This window comes from Oryctolagus cuniculus, chromosome 6 (assembly GCF_964237555.1).
Source record: "Oryctolagus cuniculus chromosome 6, mOryCun1.1, whole genome shotgun sequence".
Taxonomy (NCBI): Eukaryota; Metazoa; Chordata; class Mammalia; order Lagomorpha; family Leporidae; genus Oryctolagus; species Oryctolagus cuniculus.
The window spans coordinates 63,712,049-63,732,315 of record NC_091437.1 but is presented as its reverse complement, the minus strand read 5'-3'; the positions used below and the strand labels follow the sequence as shown (position 1 = coordinate 63,732,315).

At 59.1% G+C, this 20,267-nt stretch overlaps 1 protein-coding gene, 1 long non-coding RNA gene and 1 pseudogene across 6 annotated transcripts in view; 1 reads left to right on the top strand and 2 right to left on the bottom strand.

Moving 5' to 3' along the window:
• Positions 1–671: 671 nt before the first annotated feature.
• Positions 672–8,609, bottom strand: N4BP3 (NEDD4 binding protein 3). 3 transcript variants are annotated; one of them, XM_008255481.4, is made up of 6 exons: positions 8,343–8,579; positions 7,229–7,347; positions 3,198–3,548; positions 2,432–2,953; positions 1,735–1,989; positions 672–1,601 (listed from the first exon to the last, which is right to left on the bottom strand). In XM_008255481.4, the coding sequence occupies exons 3-6, from the start codon at positions 3,516–3,518 to the stop codon at positions 1,074–1,076; spliced, it is 1,626 nt and encodes a 541-aa protein (XP_008253703.1). In that variant the 5' UTR covers positions 3,519–3,548; positions 7,229–7,347; positions 8,343–8,579; the 3' UTR covers positions 672–1,073. The 3 variants fall into 3 exon arrangements, with proteins under 3 accessions (XP_008253703.1, XP_008253702.1, XP_008253701.1); XM_008255480.4 differs by having other exon boundaries at positions 7,271–7,347; positions 8,343–8,479; XM_008255479.4 differs by lacking the exon at positions 7,229–7,347 and having other exon boundaries at positions 8,343–8,609.
• Positions 8,610–9,196: 587 nt separating this feature from the next.
• Positions 9,197–20,267, top strand: part of LOC138850221 (uncharacterized) — a 104,689-nt gene continuing 93,618 nt past the window's right edge. For 2 of the 3 annotated variants that reach the window (XR_011389917.1, XR_011389916.1), the window contains exon 1: positions 9,198–9,329. This is a non-coding gene — a long non-coding RNA (uncharacterized lncRNA). Of the gene's footprint in view, positions 9,330–20,267 lie in introns of all 3 variants that reach the window. The other variant, XR_011389915.1, reaches the window with a different exon arrangement.
• Positions 16,062–16,911, bottom strand: LOC108176554 (small ribosomal subunit protein eS27-like; annotated as a pseudogene).

Sequence of the window (20,267 nt, the reverse complement as noted above, 5' to 3'; positions counted from 1 at the left end):
CACTTCCACTCAGGAGAGGAGCAAAGGCTCCAAGGCTGGGGTGGCTATGTGTTTTAGAGGACCAGGGGCCAGTCTTGGCTGAGAGCCGGGGTCCAGGAAGACTGGCAGGCCCGATGTCCAGCAAGGGACGAGGGTGTGGGTTGGGGACTGCTTCCTTCAGGGCGAGAGCTGTCCAGAACATGACTGGCTGTGCCTTGCTCCCAGGGAAGCATGTCTATTCTTGCTGGCTCCAGACCCTTCACCAAGTGACCCAAAAGCTCTCGCCCTGCCCTTCCCAGGGCCCACTGCTGTGGAGAGGAGGATGCACTTCAGCCAGACGCAGCACGGGAGGACCCCGCTGCAGCATCGTGTGCCCCAGCAGCAGCTGTCTTGGGCTGGCCCCAAGCCCAGCAGGGCATGGACACCCGGGTCCCAGACTTCAAACCAAGACAGCGTTTCATGTTCTGGGATGCCCTGGTGGCCTCGCTCTGTCTTCCCAGAGTTCCCCAGTACTGTTCCTTCTGAAAAATGCACTGGTGCTGAAACAAAAAGGCATTTCAGCCCACACAGCAGCTAAGAAAGATTCTGCCTCTGTGCAGACGGGCATGGGGGCACACCTGGCCTCAAGCCCCGGGTCCAGAACCCTCTGCAGTGGGGCCAGGGCCAGGCCTTAGGTATCACCCGGCACCTCCTTGTAGAAAATGTGGTTTTATTCTGTGGGAGGCCAATGTTCCCATTCCAGTTTCCTCCCCTCCGGAAAGACCTCAGCCTGGGTCTCCAGCCTCCCTCTCGCCTGCCTTTGGGCACCACAGGGCTCCGGTTCCCCAGCCTCCTCCCCTGGGGCACCCCCACTCCAGGGAGCAGGGCTAGGCCCTGCCCCGGTGCTCCTCTGCCAGGAGGGCCTTGTCCTGGCTCCTGCTGCTAGCACCCTAGCATCAGCCCACAGCCGCCCTGGGTCCCCCTCCTCTCAGCGGGCCTCCCCAGCCCTGGGCCGGCCCCTGCAGCTTCTGCTCCAGACCTGCGTAAGGGAGGAGCCGGCCCTCTCCGGCGGCGTCTTCTGACAGCAGCCCCCTGCTGGCGGCCCATTGCCGGCCTCAGATCTTGGAGGACTCCAGCCGAGGACTCCAGGGCGCGGGGGGCTCCCGCAGCGCCCGCAGCTCCTGCTCCAGAGCCTGGTTGCGACGGTACATGTCCATGTAGCCGCCCTGGATCTCCCTCTGATAGCGCAGCACCCGCTCCTTCTCCTCCTGCCAAGTCTGCCGCTCCTGCTCAAAGCGCAGCGCCTGCTCCTGGCCCCGCAGCCGCTCCTGCAGCAGCTCCGCCCGCAGCTGCTCGGCACCATCTCCAGCCTCACTGCCTCCCGCCTCCCCCAGAAGCCCCCTGCTCTTGCAGTCGTCGGTCTCACAGCTGCCCGGGGCCTCCTCCCGGGGGGCCTGCTCCTGGAGGCTGCGCACGGCCTCCCGCAGCCGGGCCAGCTCTGCGTCCTGAGCCTGGGCTTGTGCCCGACTGCCCCGAAGTTGTGTCTTCAGATTGAAGATCTCTGCCAGTTTCTGCGCCAGCTCGGCCTGGGCTTCCCGTAGCTGCTGTTTCAAGAGGCTTATCTCTGCCGTCTTCTGGCATACCTGGGCGGGAGGTGGGATCTGGGTGAACAGAAGCCCAGCAGAACAGAGGGTGGGGCGCCACTGAGGGGGACAGGCAGAGATTGGGGCCACAGCAACAGTGGCGAGAGTGTCTGAGCCCCAGGTTGTCACTCACCTCCCATCGGGCTTCCTCCTCCGGCCGGGCGCTGAGGTCGGCCTCTGTGTGTGTGCCGGGGGGCCGAGGCTCAGGGCCCAGGCCCTGCTGAGCCCGGAGCTCCTTGCGCAGACGCCGCTGTTCCTGCTGGGCCATGAACAGCTGCAGCTGGAGGTTGCGCTCGCTGCGCTCAGCCTTCTGGGCTACCTCGTGCAGCCGTTCCACATACAGGCGCTTCAGCTCAGCCAGCCACAGCCGCTGTCGCTCCTCTAGCACCTGCCAGGAGACAGGCATCTGACAGGGCTGGCAAAGCCATGAACAGATTGCCACCCTCCACCCCCAGACATAAGCACTTGTGTCCTGTAAGTCTGTGCTCCCACTGCTCCCCACCCCAACATTCCAGCCTGCCCTGACATCCTCCTATGCCCTGGGGTCCAGGGCTCTGCCCACCAATACACCTGCATCAGAGATGCCTTCCAGAGGTGAGACATCCCCAGCACACGGCTCTCCTGGGAGCCTCTCCCCATCCTTTCCACCCAATTCCTATGCAGTGACCTGATGTCCCTGCCACATGGGGACAGAAGCCAGACGTTTGTCCCTTTCTTACTGCCTTGTCCCCAGAGCCATGTGGGTGAGCTGGCAGCCGGGGATCCTGTGTCTGGTTCATACCCCAGTTGCCAAAGGACAGAATAGGACCCAAGGACAGGGGTTCCCTCACCTGAGTGAAGGGGCTGGAGCCATCCTGCTCACCGAGGTCCCGCTTCAGCTGCTCACAGCTGTCTGGCAGCACAGCCACCACCTCATCAGCGCTGGAGCAGGAGAACTCATAGGGGGGCGGCGGGTCAGGTAGGCAGCTCAGCACAGAGAGTGGCCCGGCCTCCTTGGGGCTCCTCGAGGCCCGGTCCAGGGATCCCCCAAGGTGGTTGATGTGGCCCAGTGAGGAGCTGAAGGGGCTGGGGCCAGTGCCAGGACTGCGGCCAAAACTGCCGCCGCTGGAGGAGTCGGACAGACTGGGCTCAGGCTCGGGGCCGGCCTCATCCAGGCTCAGGGCGTGCAGCAGCTGCGCTCTGGCCTGGCTGGCCCGGGGCCCCGGGCTCAGGGGCGGGTGGCAGGCCAATGTGTGTAGGCTGCCGTTGCTGCGCCACAGCTTCTGGCCCTTGTGGGCCGCCAGGCTCTGCATGGACAGGAAGCCTTTTCCGGTGCCCGACACAGGCTTGAACACCGATGGACGAATGCGGCACTGCCGGGAAGAGAGAGTGGGTGTGAGCCCCACAGACCACTCTGCCCACCTTCCCGATGCTCCTGCAGCCTCTGGGGGATGCTCTTTGAGATCATGGGGTGCACGCCACCAGCAGAGACCTGGCCTCAGGACAGCCCGGAGCAGGACTCCCGCATCTCAGCTGCCCCGTCCCCACCCCACCCCAGCATGAGGGTCTCCAAGGCCTGACCTCAGGCCACATAAGGGGGTGTGGGCAGAGGCACACCTTGTCAAAGCGTCCCCGCTCCGGCAGCGAGGTCTTGCTGAAGTCACTGGCCCGAGGGTGTTCCCGGTAGTACAGGGTGGCGTAGTCGGCAGGCTCATTCCGAGGGGCTCGCTTGCTGGTCTTGCCATCCTTCTTGGGCAGGTGCAGGTAGCTGAAGAGCTCACGCTGCCCCAAGCCTTTCCGCAGGAGTCCATCGGGCTGGCGGGAGCCCCGCGACCCCGCCAGCGCGGCCCGTAGCTCCTCGGGGGAGAAGTCCTGCCGCTCCAGCAGGCTGCCCACGCTGCCCATGGCAATGCCAGCAGGGCCTGGGGCTGTGGCCATCAAATTTCAACAGGGCACACGCAGCCGCTTCTGGAAATCAAGAGGCTCCGTCATAGGCACAGGTGGGCATGCACTGCCCAACTCCCCAGATGCCCTGAACCCAGGAGATTTTCCGTCTGTGTCAGCGACCCCACCTGGCCCAGGCCCAGGTCCTGGCAAGGCAGAAGTGGGTCCTAGAGGGAATCCCAGGACAGGAATGCCGGACTGGTAAGAGAAGGGGGTGAGGCGCCACCCCCCAAGCCACCTGCCCATCTAACTATGAATCCAAGGAAAAGGGAGTAGTGCTCCAATGGAGGACCCAGGGGGCCAGCTGAGGGCCAGCAAGTAATACGGAGGCAAAGCAGGGAGGCCCTGCAGGGGCAGATGGGTCCTTCCTCCCAGCAGACAGCAAAGGAGGCCAGACTCCAGCTCTGTCCGGCCCCGACCTGCTCACTGTCCCACCGCCAGGCTCCCCGCCTTCTGTGTGCGGTGGGGAGGGAACTCAGTGGACCAGGGACTTTGCCCACTCTCCTTCCCACTAACGGTCACGGCTCCCCGAGGGAAACATCTGGCATGGGTGGGGCTGGGGGCTACAGGCGCGGGATACAAACAGGAAGAGCCCGAGGAGAGGAAGGATGGCGTGAACAATGGCTGCAGTTTCCGGAACAGGTGTTCACCTCTGGGCACTGGCAGGAGGTGGAGGGAAGGGGCAGCCGGACCCCTGCCAGTCTCCACATGTGCTGCTACTGTGAAGCCCACTTCCTAGCGGGGTGGGTCCCAAACTTGATGTAGGGTGACGCCAGCCAGTGTGCAACCGTGGCCAAGGCACTATGCGCTGGCTTCCTCATATATACAGTGATAACCCTTATCACCTTGGGATGCTGGAGGAAGGGTCAAGATAACAGGACATAACCCTCGTGCAGACCAGGGCTAAAGCAGAAGTTAGCCAGACACCCGAATGCCTCCAAGGGTCCAGGCTTGCTCATCTCCCACTTGTGCTGGCCCCATTCTCTGGACTGGAACTTCATCTCCTTGGAGCCCATGCCCAGCCCAGAGCCCAGCACATAGTAGGAGCTCAGACAGGACCTGCAGAACGAATGCACACAAGCAAGCTTCCCTGCCTCCCACCTATGAGCGGCTGCTCCCTCCCACGGCCAAACAGATGCCCAGCGGGCAGGCTGCAGCTGCAAGTCCCCCGCCACCCCTGCAGTATGCTTCCGGGACACCCACTCCCGCCCCAAACAATGACTGTCCCGAGGCTCCATCTTCCTCAACCATTTCCAGGTTTTGTGTTTGTGGAAGACAAAGCTCCCTGGGAGTGGGAGGGAGGGTGAGGCCCTGTCCCCCTCCCCCATAGAGCACAACCTCACCCTGGACAAAAATAACATTCCTAGCCCTTCCCTCCCAGCCCCCAGCCCTGAGATGGGCGTGCATGCAAGTTTGCACACCCCAGCCTGGTCCCCGGTGAACTAGGGGTGACAAGTCCTTCTGGGGGTGTCACAGGTGGTGCAGGCTCAGGGGACTGGTGCAGCCAAGAAGCCATGGGTGCTGGGCTCTCACTGAATCTTGAGACAGTTACTGTCCCTTTTTAAAGATAAACTCAGGGGCCGCGTTGTGGTGTAACACGTAAAGTTGCCACCTGCAATGCCGGCATCCCATCTGGACACTGGTTCAAGTCCCGGCTGTTCCACTTCCGATCTAGCTCCCTGCTAATGCACCTGGGAAGGCAACAGAGGACGGCCCAAGTCCTTGGGCCCCTGTACCCACGTGGGAGACCCATATGAAGCTCCTGGCTCCTGGCTTCAGTCTGGCTCAGCCCTTTGGAGAGTGAATTAGTGGATGGAAGATCTCTCTCTCTCTCTGTGTCTCCTCTCTAACTCTGCCTTTCAAATAAATATAACAAACAAACCTTAAAAAAAAGCTCACTGGGGCTTCCTCACAGGGTCTCACAAAGACGGGGTGACTTCCCCAGGGTCCAAGCTGGTCCAGGAGAGGACGTGTGTGATTCCCAAAGCTGTCCGTGCCAAGTGTCCTGTGAGGACCCAGGACGACAACCACAGCCCTAAGAACTGTCACTGGAGGGTATGTGGCTCACCCAACACCCTGTGCAAGAGCGCTGAACTCCTGTCACTGCCTTTTGGGTAGGGGACAGCAGGGAACCTGGTGTCTAGCCCACCCCACACTCGCTCTCTGGGGCACCCCCAGGCCCGCACACACCTCCCTTCGCCATGCCTCAGTATCCATATCTGGGAAGTGGGCGAGATCACCTGCCCGCCTTCCCCCTTACTGAAAGCGTTGCTGTGTCAGAGACAGCGGAGGTGGGAGGGCTTGTGAACTTTAAGCTCCATGTGGCCAGCCGGCGGGGGTGGGGGAGGGGGGCCGGGCCGTTGGCCACCTCACCTTCCCCTCACAGATGCTCACTTCCTGACTCAGGGAGAGATGACTGACATCCCGTGTTCCCCGGGAAGGGCCTCTGGGCCAGGGAAGAGTTCTGGAACCAGGTATAGCCACAGGCCACAACTACGTACAACCACACACACAACACAGTCCCACCCAGCAGCACCAGACCTCAGTGACAACATGTCCAACAGCCATGCCCAAGGTCACCCACACAGCACCGGGCCCTTTCCAGACACAGACATAACAGGATCACCTCTGCACAGAGTGTCCTCCCCAGGCTCCAGGCTGTGCACGTGTGGTGAGACGAGGGGACACAGCTACGGAGCCGTGGTAAGGGGGCATAGACAGCCCCTTCCCTTCCTTTTCCCCTAAGGCCCCGCCCCACACTGCACATGCACCCCTGCTGGCTAACTTCCCTGACTGCTGAGACCAGCTCTCCCAGCAGAGCTGGGGCCCTCGGCTCTCAGGAAGCTCCTGCCCGCCCAGGCTCAGACTGGGGACAGTGCCTTTTCCTAAAGGGGCCCATCCCGCGCCTATCCCAAGGCACACATTCCTTCTCTTGGTTGCCTGGAAGCCCGGGACTGCCTGCTCAGGCCCCGGCAGCTGTTCAGGCTGCCCTGGGGGAGGTTTGGGGAGGCTGGGGAGATGGCAAGCTCACTAGGATGCTGGGGCAGTCCGAGCAGAAAGCTGAGGCGTCCTCCAAGCACCTGCCTGGGGCCCAGAGCTGCACAGGGCAGAAAAATACCCACCACCCAGCTGTCTCACAAGCCACTCAGCCCTCCTGTCCCCAAGATTAGCCAGCAGTGCCAGAAGCCTGAATGCAGAGGGATCCACTCTTTGCTGTCCTCTGAGGGGCTGGCACAGGGGGACTGCCCTAGCCACAGAGCAGAGACAAGGGGACACACAGGGAAGGCAGCATCCTAGTACCTGCTATTGGGCCAGGCCAGACCCTGGACACTACCACATCCTCACAGCACACACAGGAGGTGGGAGCTGTCACTCCTCAACACAGAACAAGAAACCCAAGCCCAGGAGGTAAAATAATGAGCCAAGGGTCACATTTAGGGGGCACCACCCTGGGTTGCGTGGTGGACAGAAGCCCCACGCCGTGAGCCCCCGCACTGAGCCCACAGGCCCCAGGGGGAGGGTCCCACCACCTGCTGGGGGATTAGTGCTGCAGAGGGTGTGTCTGCAGCTGCCCCAAAGGAATGAGACTGGAATGCCCTGGCTCCACAGAGACGGCAGGGGCGAGGGGGCCCCAGGGAGGGGATGGCAGAGGCTGGCATACCCTACCCCCCCTTGCGGCACTTGAGGCTTAGCCCCACACCAACCCCTGCAGGAGTGGTTCTGAGGATCACTCCACAGCCACTCACGATCGCACTGCCCTTGCATTTCATCCTCTCTCCTCTTCTCCACCACAGCACCCGACTTCAGACAGGGAAGCTGGGTCCTAGGAACAGGAAGTGAATGTTTCCAGCATCCCATGGTAAGGAGCAATCTCAACACCTGGGGAAGGCCCTCTCCACGGGGGTCACCGGGGTCCCCCACGGGGCACAGGTGCTGTGCATGATGACTGCCCAGCCCTGGTGCCTAGTTCTCCCCAGGGCATCTGCAAGCAGACAGCCAGTCTGGAATCCCTCCCACCTGCCCCTGGGTTGGGAAGGAACACTGGCTGCTGCCGGCAGAAGGTCTCTGAGCCCTGGAAGCTGCTAGTTCCAGCGGCGCAGAGCAGGCTGGCCGCATTCACTCACAGTCTCACACACACCCACCCACACGCGCAACCCGCAGGCAGAAGAGCCCTGCCCCCGGAGCCGCCAGGTCCAATCTGTCCCTCTGGGCTGGGGGTGGGAGACTAAAGGTCCCGGTCCTCACTTTGGCCAAAGGCTGGGCCAGCACTGGATCAGGGTTCCAGCCAACAAAACCTAGCCTGGACGGGGCTGGGGGCGAGAGGAGGAGGGGGATATTTCGGAGCAGGGCGTGGGGCAGCCGAGAAATGTTATAGGGAAGGCGAGGTTGTCAGCCGCACGGAATTTCCCCCGGGAGGGCAGTGGAGGCGGCCAAGGATCCCCGGAACTGCAGGCAGGAGATCCTCGGGCTACCTGAAGGTGGGGTGGGGGGAGGGCGTCTCCCCCGGCCCCTCCCTGGGCCTGCCCGGGGCAGCAGGGCAGGGGGGAGAGGCCGAGATCACACTCCTTTGCCAAGGACGGCTGCCACACCCAGTGGTGGCGCAGGGGTCCCAGAGCGGAGGCTGCCGTCTTGTTCCTCCAGCCCCGCGGTGGAGTCGGTCCCCTACCCGGTGCCACCTGGGCGCATACCAAACCCTGCCACCCCCGCCCACCTCTCAGACTACAACCTGGGCCAGCTGGGGTCTGCGACTTGGCCAAGGACATCGAGATGGCGAGAACCCCAGCCTCCGATCTGCGGCTCCCCGCGCGCCGGGCTTACCATGCTGGCGCCGCGCTCGCCGGACGCCGCTCCGCACCCGGGCGCGCTGCAGTTCCCTCGCGCGGACTCGAACCCTCCTCCGCGGCGTCGGCTCCGGCTGGCACTGCGAGCGTAGCCGGAGCGGCGAGCGCCAGGCGCCGGGAAAACGCGGGCGGGCGGGCGCCGGAGCCGGATTGGCGAGGAGGGGAACGCGCGCCGCGGCACTCGCTCGCCGGCCCTAGAGGCGGAGGGAAAACCCGGCCTGACTCACCCGCGCGCTGCCAGCCCAGCGCCCGGCCCGGCCCCCGGATGTGGGGGGCGGGGACAGGGGGGCAACCCCCGCCCTCCCCCGGCCAACCTGAGCCCCGCCCCGGCTCCGGGCGCGCTGCCCAGCGCCCAGCACACCCGGGCCCCCCGCGGCCGTCATGTGCGCCCCGCAGCCGGCCGGCGGAGGCCCCCAGGGGCGCTCAGTCCGCCCGTGCCGGCGCCTTCTCTTCCCCCTGGCTTCTTCTACCTCTCTCATCCCAGAACCCGGCGGCTCCAGTCCTCGCCGCCTCCCCTCCGGTAAGCGTGAGGGTCCCCTAAGTAGCACGGCTGCAGGTGAGAACTGCCCGGTGCGCTCAGCCTGGTCGGGGCAGCGTATTCAGATGCCTTCGGGGAGCCAGACGTAGGATGTAAAGGAGTCAAAACAAGGGTCAGGTGTGGACCCAAACACGTTCAGAGTGCAAAAGTGGACCCACTGTTTCCTCCTCCAAAAGCTAGCTCCCGTTGAAACGGCCCTAGGTGTATACCCAGACAAGCATGTGGACCTGAGTGCACTGTCCAGTAGCCAGAAGCAGCCTAAGCTGTCCCACAAGATGTGGGCTCCCTCTGTACCGTGGAATAGCATTCAGCCATGAAAAGGAGCCGAGTGCTGAAGAGCACTGCATGGCATTGTGCTCAAGAGGAAGAAACCAGACACAGAAGTCCACCTGTGTGCAGCAGGACAGTCCAGAGCCGCCGAACCAGGTCAGTGCCAGAGGCTGTGGGGAGGAAGAGGTGGGAAATGACCCCCTCAGGGGGCTAGGACTCCCGTCTGGGAGGTGGGCAAAGGTTTTGCAGCCAGATAGAAGTGGTGTTTGGTTGCAAAACATTGTGATGTACTGAAGAGCATTGAATTGCATGCTTTAAAATAGCTAACTGGGCCAGCGTTATGGCATAGTGGGTTAAGCCACCACCTGCGACGCCAGCATCCCATAGGAGCGCCAGTGCTGGTCCCTGCTGCTCCACTTGCAATATTGTCCCTCCCCATGTGCCTGGGAAAGCAGCAGGAAGATGGCCCAAGTACTTGGGTCCCTGCCACCCATGGGGGAGACCCCGACAGAGCTCCAGGCTCGTGGCCCAGCCCTTGCTCTCGTGGGCCTTGGGGGAATGAACCAGTGGATGGAAAGTCTGCTGTGCCCCTCTGCCTTTCAAATAAATAATACTTTTTAAATTTATTCAAATAAATAATATTTTTAAAAATTTTATTTTATTTATTTGATAGATTTACAGAGAGAAATAGAGAGAAAGGTCTTTCATTCGCTGTTTCGTTCCCCAAATGGCTGCAATGGCTATAACTGAGCCGATCCAAAGCCAAGAGCCAGAAGCTTCTTCTAGGTCTCTCACATGGGTGCAGGGGCCTATGGACAGACCTGGCCATCTTCCGCTGCTTTCCCAGGCACATTAGCAGGGAGCTGGATAGGAAGTAGAGCAGCCAGGACTCAAACAAGCATCCATGTGGGATGCTTGCGCTAGAAGCTGGGGCTTTAACCTGCTGTGCCACAGCACCGGCCCCTGAAATAATAATATTTAAGAAAAAAAAATAAAGAGTATCAGGGGCAGACGCTGTGGTGTAGAAGGTTAAGCCTCTGCCTGAGTGTCAGCATCCCAGGTGGACACCAGTTGGATTCCTGGCTGCTCCTGGCTTTCACCTGGTCCAACCCCAGCTGTGTGGCCATTTGGGGAGTAAACCAGCTGATGGAGAATCTCTCTCTCTCTCTCTCTCTCTCTCTCCCCCCTTCCTCCCTCCCTCCCTCTCCTTCCTCTCCTTCTCTCTCTGTATCTCTGCCTTTCAAATAAATAAATAAATAAATAAATAAATAAATAAATATTTTTTTAAAAAGAGTATCAGCCAATATTTAAAAAGAAAGAAAAAAGGAGCCTCATGATTAGCCTCCTCATGAGGAGGCCCCTGTCTGGTAGGATGCTCACGGGATGGTTTCCAAGCAGGGACACACTTGACCTTTTCGAGGACCTTGGGAGAGTCCCTGCTGGGGAAGCAGCCTTTGTGACATGGCACTTGCAGAATGATTCCTGAAGCATTTCCACTGAGCTGGGGCAGAGGCCAAGAGCTGGCCAAGGCAGAGCTTACCAGTGAGGCCGAAGCCCTGGCGGGGGTTGGGGGAGAAGTCGGGGAGCAGAAGGCACAGGTGACCCATGGGAACAGACTGGGAAGGCCTCCTGGGATAGGCCTGGGGGTCCCCTGTGTGGAGGGGGGGGAGCCTCTCTACCCAGCTGGACCTAGGGGTGTGGACGCAGGCCCTGAGGGGTGGCCTAGGCAGGGAGGCTGGCTTACAAGAGTCTTGGGAAAGAAATCAGGCAGGGGAAAGTGAGGGGCGGGCAAGATGGGGGCTGTTTGTGCAGTGGTTTGGAAGAGAAACGGGCTTGACTTGGGAAGACAGGCCATGAGGAGGAGAGGGAAGGAGGCTGGATGGGTCTGATGGGAACTCGGATGAGGAGCCATGAGCCCCCTCCCTGCCTCCCTCCCCATCCCCTTCTGTGCTTACAAACACGGTGACTTAGCCAAGGTCTCCTGACTCCCCCCAACTACGCACCCTCCCCATGTTCTTTCCCTGCACCAGGCTGCCAGTGGGAAGGGGGGGGTAGGGCGTTCAGTATTCTGGAACATTCCAGCAGGAGGGCCCTGAGATGTCCAGGATAATGTGGGAGGGCCCTGAGATTTCCGACTGAACGGAACAGCATGAGCTCCAGGGAAGAGCAGCTTTAGGTGGAGGCTGGGGTGCCGAGTGGAGGACTGGGGCCAAAGGAGACAGCAGCCAACCCATCCTTCCCACCCACGTCACGCTTGGAAGCAGAGCTCTGGCCGCAGCCGGTCCAGCCTGACCACACCTCACACATGGGTTCTGGCTCCAGGCTGCTAGGAGCGCCCTCCCATCCCCAGTGTGGAGAGCTGGCCTGGTAGACGCTGCCTCCTTCCCTGAGCCCTTGTACTGGGGGACCTTTATTCTCCTTGCTGGGGTTGCAGAGCAGATACCCCCTCCCCCAGGGGCTGCTTGCTCCCAGACCTGACATTCCTGTGGGGTTGGCATGGGAGCCACTGCCCAGATGCCAAGGGGTGAGGCAAAATAGGGCTCCAGGCCAGGCGAGGTAAAACCAGGCCCCCTGGATGCACTCACTGGCTGAGTTGGCTGAGCTTGGACTTCCTGTGTCCCAGCCTCCGTTTCCTCCCCTGTGGGGTTCAGTGACCTGGCGTCTCTAACACTCCCAGCACAGTGCCTGGCGGGTGGTGGGTGTGCAAACGTTCACTGGTCCTTTCCCTTCGTGGGGCGAGGACACGGAGCCTGTCCCCAAGCGGTGTGTGCTGCCCTGGCTACACCGAGGGCTCTCACTGCTCTGGGGCTGTCTCCCTGGGCTGCTGGTTCATGCACTTGCATGTGGCCAGGACTGTGAAGTCCCTCTAGCCACCACCTCTGGCCTCATCACCTCTCTTCTGGACTCTTGCAACAGCCTGCCTGGCTCCTGGTCCAGCTGTCCCCCGCTGTGCCTTCCAGCTCACACTCCGGTCCCCTCTCTCCTCTGCTGGGAGGCGGAGTCCCAGCGTCAAGACTGGTCCTGCGGCTCCTGCAGGTTCAGCCACCGCAACACTCTCTCTGGGGACTGCTGTGTCCTGATTTGTAAGTGGCTGGTTGTGGGACAATCTACTGAAAACACCCATTGTCCTCAAGGCCCTCCTCCTACCCGCAAGACAGAATTAATCACCCCCAACTCAGGCCTTTTCCCTTGGTTCACCGAGGTGGCACCTGTCACAGGGCATCATCTGCAGGTCATCTGTCACCCCCAGGACACAGCCGCTCCAGGGCCCGTTCAGATTTGCACAGTGCCTTGAAGGAATTCAGGAAATGCTACCCCCAAATAAGCTGCCTTGGCTCACTGATTACTTTGAACTGAGGCCACTTGGGGCACAGCAGGTGCTGGCCCCAGCTTGCTCAGAACTTCCCTCCCCTGCCTAAAGCTCCATCAAGAGCAGCTCAGTCGCCATGCCTACCCTCCCTGCACTCAACGCCGCCAATCCCAGGGGAGAAGCCCGGAGGTTGGTGCCACGGCCAGACGACAGTCACCTGTTCTGAGGGCTGCTGCAGACCACTTTAGCAAGACCACCGTTATTCACTGTCCAGTCGTCCAGTCCCTCCCCTTCCCCACCTATGACATGTGCATACCCCCCCCCCCAGCCCCGCCACTGCCCCAGCCCAGAAGTCCAGGACACTAAATAAGAGGAGACTTCCAAAAGTGCATGGGAAAAATAAATTAAAAGATGTTTGGCTGCAAGCAGTTTTGAAATCCAGGCCTGGCTTGTTCATAAGAACATGAATGTTTTGGAGCCTCCTGGTAGGCTTCCATCATCGCACCCTTCTTGGGGGTCTCATCTTTTGTGGGACTCCTGTGCCCACCTCCGTGATCCACGTGGGGCCTCTCCTGTGAGGCTGCATTGTGATGTTAGCTTCACTCACAGCCCGGCCAGAGGCATCACCCCTCCTCTTCTCTGGGCCTGACTCTTGTGTAAAAGCAGTTCCACGGCTGTTTTCTAGCTGGGAGGAGGAGAATGGGGGCAGGCGGCCGTGGCTCTAAATCCCAGGTCGGTAACTTCCCCGTGACCTTTCCCAGCCTTGGAGTCTTCATTTGTAAAACCGGACAAATCGCTAGGCACGGAGGATTAAAAGGCATAACCAGGTCACAGGGACTTGACAGCTGTGTGTCCCCGCCCGCCCTTCACTCCTCTTTCTGGAGCTGGGCCAGGCCCCGGTCTGAGGGAGGGGCATAGGGCGTTGTAGCATCAGAGGATCCTAGACCTTGCAGAGAGCAGGCTGCCTGTAACTCCCTGGCCCACCTGGCACCTGCCGGCACCTGCAAGATTCTTCTTCACCCGAGTGCCATGTCACAGAGGAGCCACTGTGGCTGACTGTGGTCAGGGCAAGTAGGACCCTGCCCCAGGCTCCCCTGACCTCACACCTTGGGGTGAAAGTGGACTCCAGGACATAGGCTGCCCTCCCTGAGTCACCAGAGCTGGGGAGGAGCGTTTGGTCACCACCCCCTGCTGTCCCCTCCTCCCTCCAGCGGTGACCCTGGCCGCCCCAGGCAGCAGGTGGGGGTGGAGGCTGAGAGCTGCCAGGACTTGTTCAGGTGCCTGCCCTGGGGCGGGAGAGCTCAGACCTGCAGGAGCCAGCCTGGACTCCAGTGTGAAGCCTGCCCGCCCCGGAAGTCCAAGAAGCTAAGCAGGCCTATTCATGGGTCCCCAGGTACTTAGGCAGCCCCCAGCCACGTCCAGGAGGCACTGCCATCTCAAGTGGTAACAGGGTAGCCAGCTCTGGACTCCAGAGTACTGTGCTCCTGTCCCTTGGGTGCAGCCATCTGTGGACAGGTGGAGGTGGGACAGGGGCTTGAGTGTAGAGGGTGGGAGAAGACTATCCCCCTGCACGGCGTGGGAACATGCTTAACACCCACTAGACGGCACGGCACGCTTAAAATGCTTACTGTTGCTGAACAACTCCCCAAACTATTTGTAAGTGTTGCCATTGAAGCCTCAAACCTGGGTCCACTCACCCGACATGCAGCAAGCCAGTCACCGACATTGCGAAGAATGCATCTGTTTATTGCAAAGCACAGAGCGAGGAGCTGGGCGGCTATTGCTTAATTCCTGGGCTCCCCGAGGAGTCCGGGGTGAAGTTTCCTGTAGATCAAAATGGGCTAAGAGGCGCGTGGTCAGCTTGTGTCCTAGTTCCTGGTTGGTCAGCGGTGCTTGTGCCCTTCCGTTGATTGGTCGGTGAGGCCGTGCATGTTAGGGAATTTCTGATGGCCGGGTGGGCTCCCGCTGGTCTGGGCACTACATGGAAGTGGTGGTTCCCTCTGCCCCAGACCTGGAATTCCCCTACTGAAGCCCCTCCGGACAGCACTGGCCAGCAGGGTTTGATTTGTAGGAGAGGCAGAGGACTTCTTGGGTCTGGTGATTAGAACCCTGTAGGGCCAGCTGTGCCACTCTCTCAATTCAGGGATTCCCTTTGATAAAGGACAGGTAAAGGATACCTGGGGCTTAGGGAGACAATGAGAGACTGGGTCCTGCCTTTGCATCATGGGAGTTTTGTCTCATTATGTATATTTTACCACATCTGAGAATTTTTTTTTAAAGATTTGTTTATTTATTTGACAGAGTTACACACAGAGAGAAGGAGAAGCAGAGAGAGAGATTGAGAGAGAGAGAGAGAGAGAGAGAGAGAGAGGTCTTCCATCTGCTGGTTCATTTCCCAAATAGCTGCAATGGCTGGAGCTGAGCCCATCTGGAGTCAGGAGTCAGGAGCTAGGAGCTTCTTCCAGATCTTGCACGTGGGTGCAGGGGCCCAAGGACTTGGGTCATCTTCTGCTGTCCCAGGCCACAGCAGAGAGCTGGATTGAAAGTGGAGCAGCTGGGACTCGAACCAGCACCCATATGGATGCCAACACTGGAGGTGGCAGCTTTACCTGCTACACCACAGCGCCAGCCCCTAAAAATGTTTTTAAAACAAAGAAAATCTGTGTAAGCAAATGAGCTTGGATGATCGCATCCAGTGTTGTCCAGGAGCTGCTGGGAAACGGTGCCTTTTTTTTAAAAACAAGGACTGTGCCTGGATTGCTTTTTTTTTTTTTTTTTAAGATTTATTTATTTATTTGAAAGTCAGAGTTACACAGAGAGAGAAGGAGAGGCTGAGAGAGAGGTCTTCCATCCGCTGGTTCACTTCTCAATTGGCTGCAATGCCTAGAACTGCACTGATCTGAAGCCAGGAGCCAGGTGCTTCCTCCTGGTCTCCCACGTGGGTGCAGGGGCCCAAGGCCTTGGGCCATCCTCCACTGCTCTCCCAGGCCATAGCAGAGAGCTGGATGGGAAGAGGAGCAGCCGGGACTCAAACTGGTGCCCATATGGGATGCTGGCACAGCAGGCAGTGGCTTTACACACTATGCCACAGTGCTGACCCCTGTTTTATTTTTTAAAAGTATTTTTTATTTTCAGAGCGATGGATAGAGGAAGAGACAGAGGAGACCTTCCATCTGCTGGTTCACTTCCCAAATGCTGGCTACAGTCGGGTCTGAGCCAGAGCAAGCCCAGAAGTCAGGAACTCCATCCAGGTCTCCTACCTGGGTGGCAGGGACCCAAGGACTTGAGGCATCATCTGCTGCCTCCAGGGGTGCGCATTAGCAGGAGGCTGGAATCGGAAGCAGAGGTGTGACTCTCTCCCAGGCACTCTGGTATGGGATAGGGGCAGTGGCTTAACCTGCTGTGCCATGACGCCCATGCTGAGAGGAGAGAAGGTAAAAGCCCGTCACGTGCCCGTCTCTACCACCCAGTGCTGTTCTTATCCACGGCCGTGCAGCCCTCCCTCTCCTCCAGGCCCCCCCCCCCTTTTTTTTTTTAATCCAAAATGTGTTTATGGGGAAGTTTCCCACCTGGTGCTCTCAGTGCTGCTTCCCTCTGAGGGGACATCCTTCCGGAAGCCTTTTCCTCCTGTAGGCTGCTAGAGGACAGTGGAGCAGCCAACACACGAAACTTGCGTTTGGGCGTGGCTGAGAACCATGGTGACTGGGCAGCACCCTGGACACTGCACATCCATGAAGTAGGAACTGGGGCTCTGCACCAGGCGCTTCTTCTTGTGTTTCCTCTTCTCCTCTTCTGGAGAGGGATGGAGGAGATCCTTTGCGAGAGGCCTGGGTAGGTCCTCACTGCCGGAAAGACACCTCTGTATTTTAATTCTTGTCCTTTGAAACTATGAACACTACATGTGACTTGGACTTGAGACTGTGTCCAGCCATGCCCAAGAGGGGTCATTCGCTGCTCGCCTTCTCGTCAGCTCTCTAAGGAGGGACAATGGCAGGCCCAGCGCCGTGGCTCACTTGGTTAATTCTCGGCCTGCGGAGCCGGCATCCCATATGGGCGCCGGATTCTGTCCCGGCTGCTCCTCTTCCAAGCCAGCTCTCTGCTGTGGCCCGGGAGGGCAGTGGAGGATGGCCCAAGTCCTTGGGCCCTGCACCCCACGGGAGACCAGGAGAAGCACCTGGCTCCTGGCTTCAGATCGGCACAGCTCCAGCTGTGGCAGCCATTTGGGGGGTGAACCAATGGAAGGAATCTCTCTCGCTGTCTGTAACTCTACCTGTCAAATAAATAAATAAAAATCTTAAAAAAAAAAAAGGAGGGACAATGGCATTGGCTGTGACTGCTGGCACTTGGTGCTCTATATTATTTTTCTTTCTGTGCCCACCAGCCGACTTTCCGCTGCACCACATCCCTGAGGCCTGAGGGGGCATCCATGCTCTGTGTTGTGCTGTCTGAATGGGCATCACCACCAGGTCCTCTGACTGCTCATCTCATTTGTTGCTAGAGGAATTTATTTGTTTTTATTTTTGTTTTATATGAAAGGTAGAGAGACAGAGACAGATAGATCTTCCATGCACCGATTCACTTCCCCAGACACCCGAAACAGCCAAGCCTGGATCAGCCAAGCTAGGACCCTCCTATGTTGCGGGCAGGGACCAAAGTACCCGAGCCGTCTTCTGCTGCCTCCTAACATGCATTACCAGGAAGCTGTTGCTGGAAGCAGAGCCAGGACCGGAATCCAGGTGTTTTGTCACGGACACCAGCGTCCCATCCCCTGTCTTAACTACTGTGCATGATTTTTAGCCTGAAAGGAGATATTGGGGCTAGATGTTTCCTGTCCACCTGTCTCACTGTGGGGTCCTTGAGCCTTTTACCCAGTAACTGCGCACCACTCAGAGATCTTTTTTTTTTTTTTTAAAGATTTATTTATTTACTTTGAAAATCAGAGTTACACAGAGAGAGAAGGAGAGGCAGAGAGAGAGAGAGGTCTTCATCCGCTGGTTCATTCCCCAATTGGCCACAATGGCTGGAACGGCGCCAATCCAAAGCCAGGAGCCAGGAGCTTCCACCGGGTCTCCCCTGTGGGTGCAGGGGCCTAAGGACTTGGGCCATCTTCTACTGCTTTCCCAGGCCTTAGCAGAGAGCTGGATTGGAAGTGGAGCAGCTGGGTCTCAAAACAGCATGCATATGGGATGCTGGCACTGCAGGCGTAGGCTTTACTCACTACACCACAGTGCTGGCTCCTCAGAGATCTTTCAAGAACCAGGCTGTTGGGGTGCAGTGGGTTAAGCCACTGGCCGTGATGCTGGCATCCCATATTGGAGCACCGGTTGGAATCCCAGCTGCTCTGCTTCTGATTCTGATCCAGCTCTCTGCTAATGATTCTGGGAGAGCAGCAGAACATGGCCCAAGTCCTTGGGCCCCTGCCATCCATGTGGGAGACCTGTATGGAGTACCAGGCTCCTGGGTTTGGCCTGTCCCAGTCCTGACTGTTGCAGCCATTTGGGGAGTGAACCAGTAGATGGAAGACCTCTCTACTTTGTCATTCTGCCTTTCAAATAAATAAGTAAATCTTTTTTTTTTTTTTTTTTTTTTTTGGCAGGCAGAGTGGACAGTGAGAGAGAGAGACAGAGAGAAAGGTCTTCCTTTACCGTTGGTTCACCCTCAAATGGCCGCTGCAGATGGCGCGCTGCAGCCGGTGCACCGCGCTGATCCGAAGGCAGGAGCCAGGTGCTTTTCCTGGTTTCCCATGCGGGTGCAGGACCCAAGGACTTGGGCCATCCTCCACTGCACTCCCGGGCCACAGCAGAGAGCTGGCCTGGAAGAGGGGCAACCGGGACAGAATCCGGCGCCCCGACTGGGACTAGAGCCCGGTGTGCCGGTGCCGCAAGGTGGAGGATTAGCCTAGTGAGCCACGGCGCCGGCCATAAGTAAATCTTAAAACACACACACAGACAAACACACACACACACATACCCAAGCTGTGCAGTGGGTTAAGCTGCTGCTTGCAACACCTGCATCTCCTATCAGAATTCGAGTTTCAGTCCTGGCTGCTCTACTTCTGATTCAGGTTCCTGCTAATGCACCTGGAAAGGCAGCAGCAGTGGCCTAAGTACATGGGCCCCTGCCACCCACTTGGGAGCCCAGGTTAGAGTTCCTGGCTCCTGGCTTCAGCCTGGCCCAGCCCTGGCTGTTGTGGCCATTTGGGGAGTGAACCAGGGGATAAAAGATGCTTTCTCTGTGTGTGTGTGTGTGTGTGTGTGTGTGTATGTGTATGTGTGTGTGTGTGTGTCTCTCTCTGTCTTTCCCTCTCTTGATACTCTGTCATTCAAATAAATAAATTAAAAAAAAAAAAAAAAAAGAACCAAGCCACCAGCTTGCACATCGGGAAGCACCTGTAACACGGGGCTTCAGAGCGTGCCTTCTGTTTTCTTTCCTCATGATCTGATTGCTAGTCTATGGAAGCACACCTCCTGCCCCATGCAGGCCTGCACACAGACCTTGGGGCTTCTTTCTTCCTCCTGAAAGCCAGGTCCAGACATCATTTTTCAGCCATAAGCATCTCGGGGTAGACAGACATTTTAAATTATAATAATTGTGCGCTTGTGGTAGAGTGGATGATTTCACAGATGCAGTGGCTTAAGACAAGGCCGAGGGCTGAGGATGGGCCAGGGGCTGCTGGGTGGGGCCTCCGCCTGCACCAGCGTCCTCCTGTCCTGCAGGGGAAGCAGGAAGCTGGCCCCTGTCCGGCTCAAGGGCAGGCCAGGAGGTCACCTGGGGGACTCCCACTTACCTGAGGAGGAGGTCAGGGTGCTGAAGTCCCCGCCTCAGTCCCCCCGGGCGGCCGCTTTGCACAGGTCCTGGTCTTGGGGCCAATGACTCTCACTTACAGGTCCACCCAGCCGGCCCCTCACCCCTTCTCTGTCCTGCCAAGGAGCTGAGCCAGGGCCATAGCCCTCCCTGCCCTGGGCCTTGGCTCCAGGAAGCCTTGGAAGTCCTCTGAAATGAGTCCTCTGTCCTGTGTGCCTTCTGCCATGGCTCGGTTCCACCTTCTGGGCCAGCGAGTAGATGTGTCTGACACAGCCCGCTTACCTGGCCTCATCCCAAACCCTCAACCAGGCCACGTGATAGCCGCCGCCTGTACCTAAACATTTACCCAGCCCCACCCAGGACAGCCAGACAGACACACCCCCCCGTCACCCTCACACACCCTCACCCTCACCGCTTGGCACTGCCACGCCCCATTCCTCCCTCCCTCCAGACCTACAGGGCAGCAGCTTCCCCACCCCCAACTTGCTCTGCGTCCTCCAAGAACCAGGCCACACGTGGGTCCTCACGTGGTCCTCAAAGCACCCCTTCATCCTTGTTGGGCCCAGTGGCAGGGGTGCACAAGGGTGTGTGCCAGGTTAGCCTCTCCCCTGCCTGCTGGGGACACACGCCCTTGTCCCTGGGTCAGCCCACCCCCGTGTACCGGAGGGAAGCTCACTCAGACTTGCTGACTGCTTTGTTACTGCAGGCAGGTCCTCTGGGAAGCAGATGCTGAGATGGGGTTAGGAGAGCAGAAGGGGAGGAGGCGGGACTGGGCAGAGGCAGGGCTGGACCGTGAAGCAGACTGAACAAGTGGCCAGCAAGGAGCTCCACAGCTCACCAACTGTTAGCCCGGCACCCTCCGCACTCACCCCCCGGCAGAAAAGACTCAGACACCGCCCATGGACATACGCGACCCTGATTTGAAGGCTGAAGTGGATCCTGAAGGTGCTAATGGCGTGCCCACTAGCCAGCCCTGCAAG

Excerpts from the sequence above, each read along its gene's own strand:
- N4BP3 (XM_008255479.4), bottom strand. The coding sequence starts at position 3,518 with ATGGCCACAGCCCCAGGCCCTGCTGGCATTGCCATGGGCAGCGTGGGC. Across the intron at positions 2,954-3,197 it reads AGCGGGGACGCTTTGACAAG|TGCCGCATTCGTCCATCGGT; the intron begins GTGTGCCTCTGC and ends TCTTCCCGGCAG. Across the intron at positions 1,990-2,431 it reads GCTCCAGCCCCTTCACTCAG|GTGCTAGAGGAGCGACAGCG; the intron begins GTGAGGGAACCC and ends GTCTCCTGGCAG.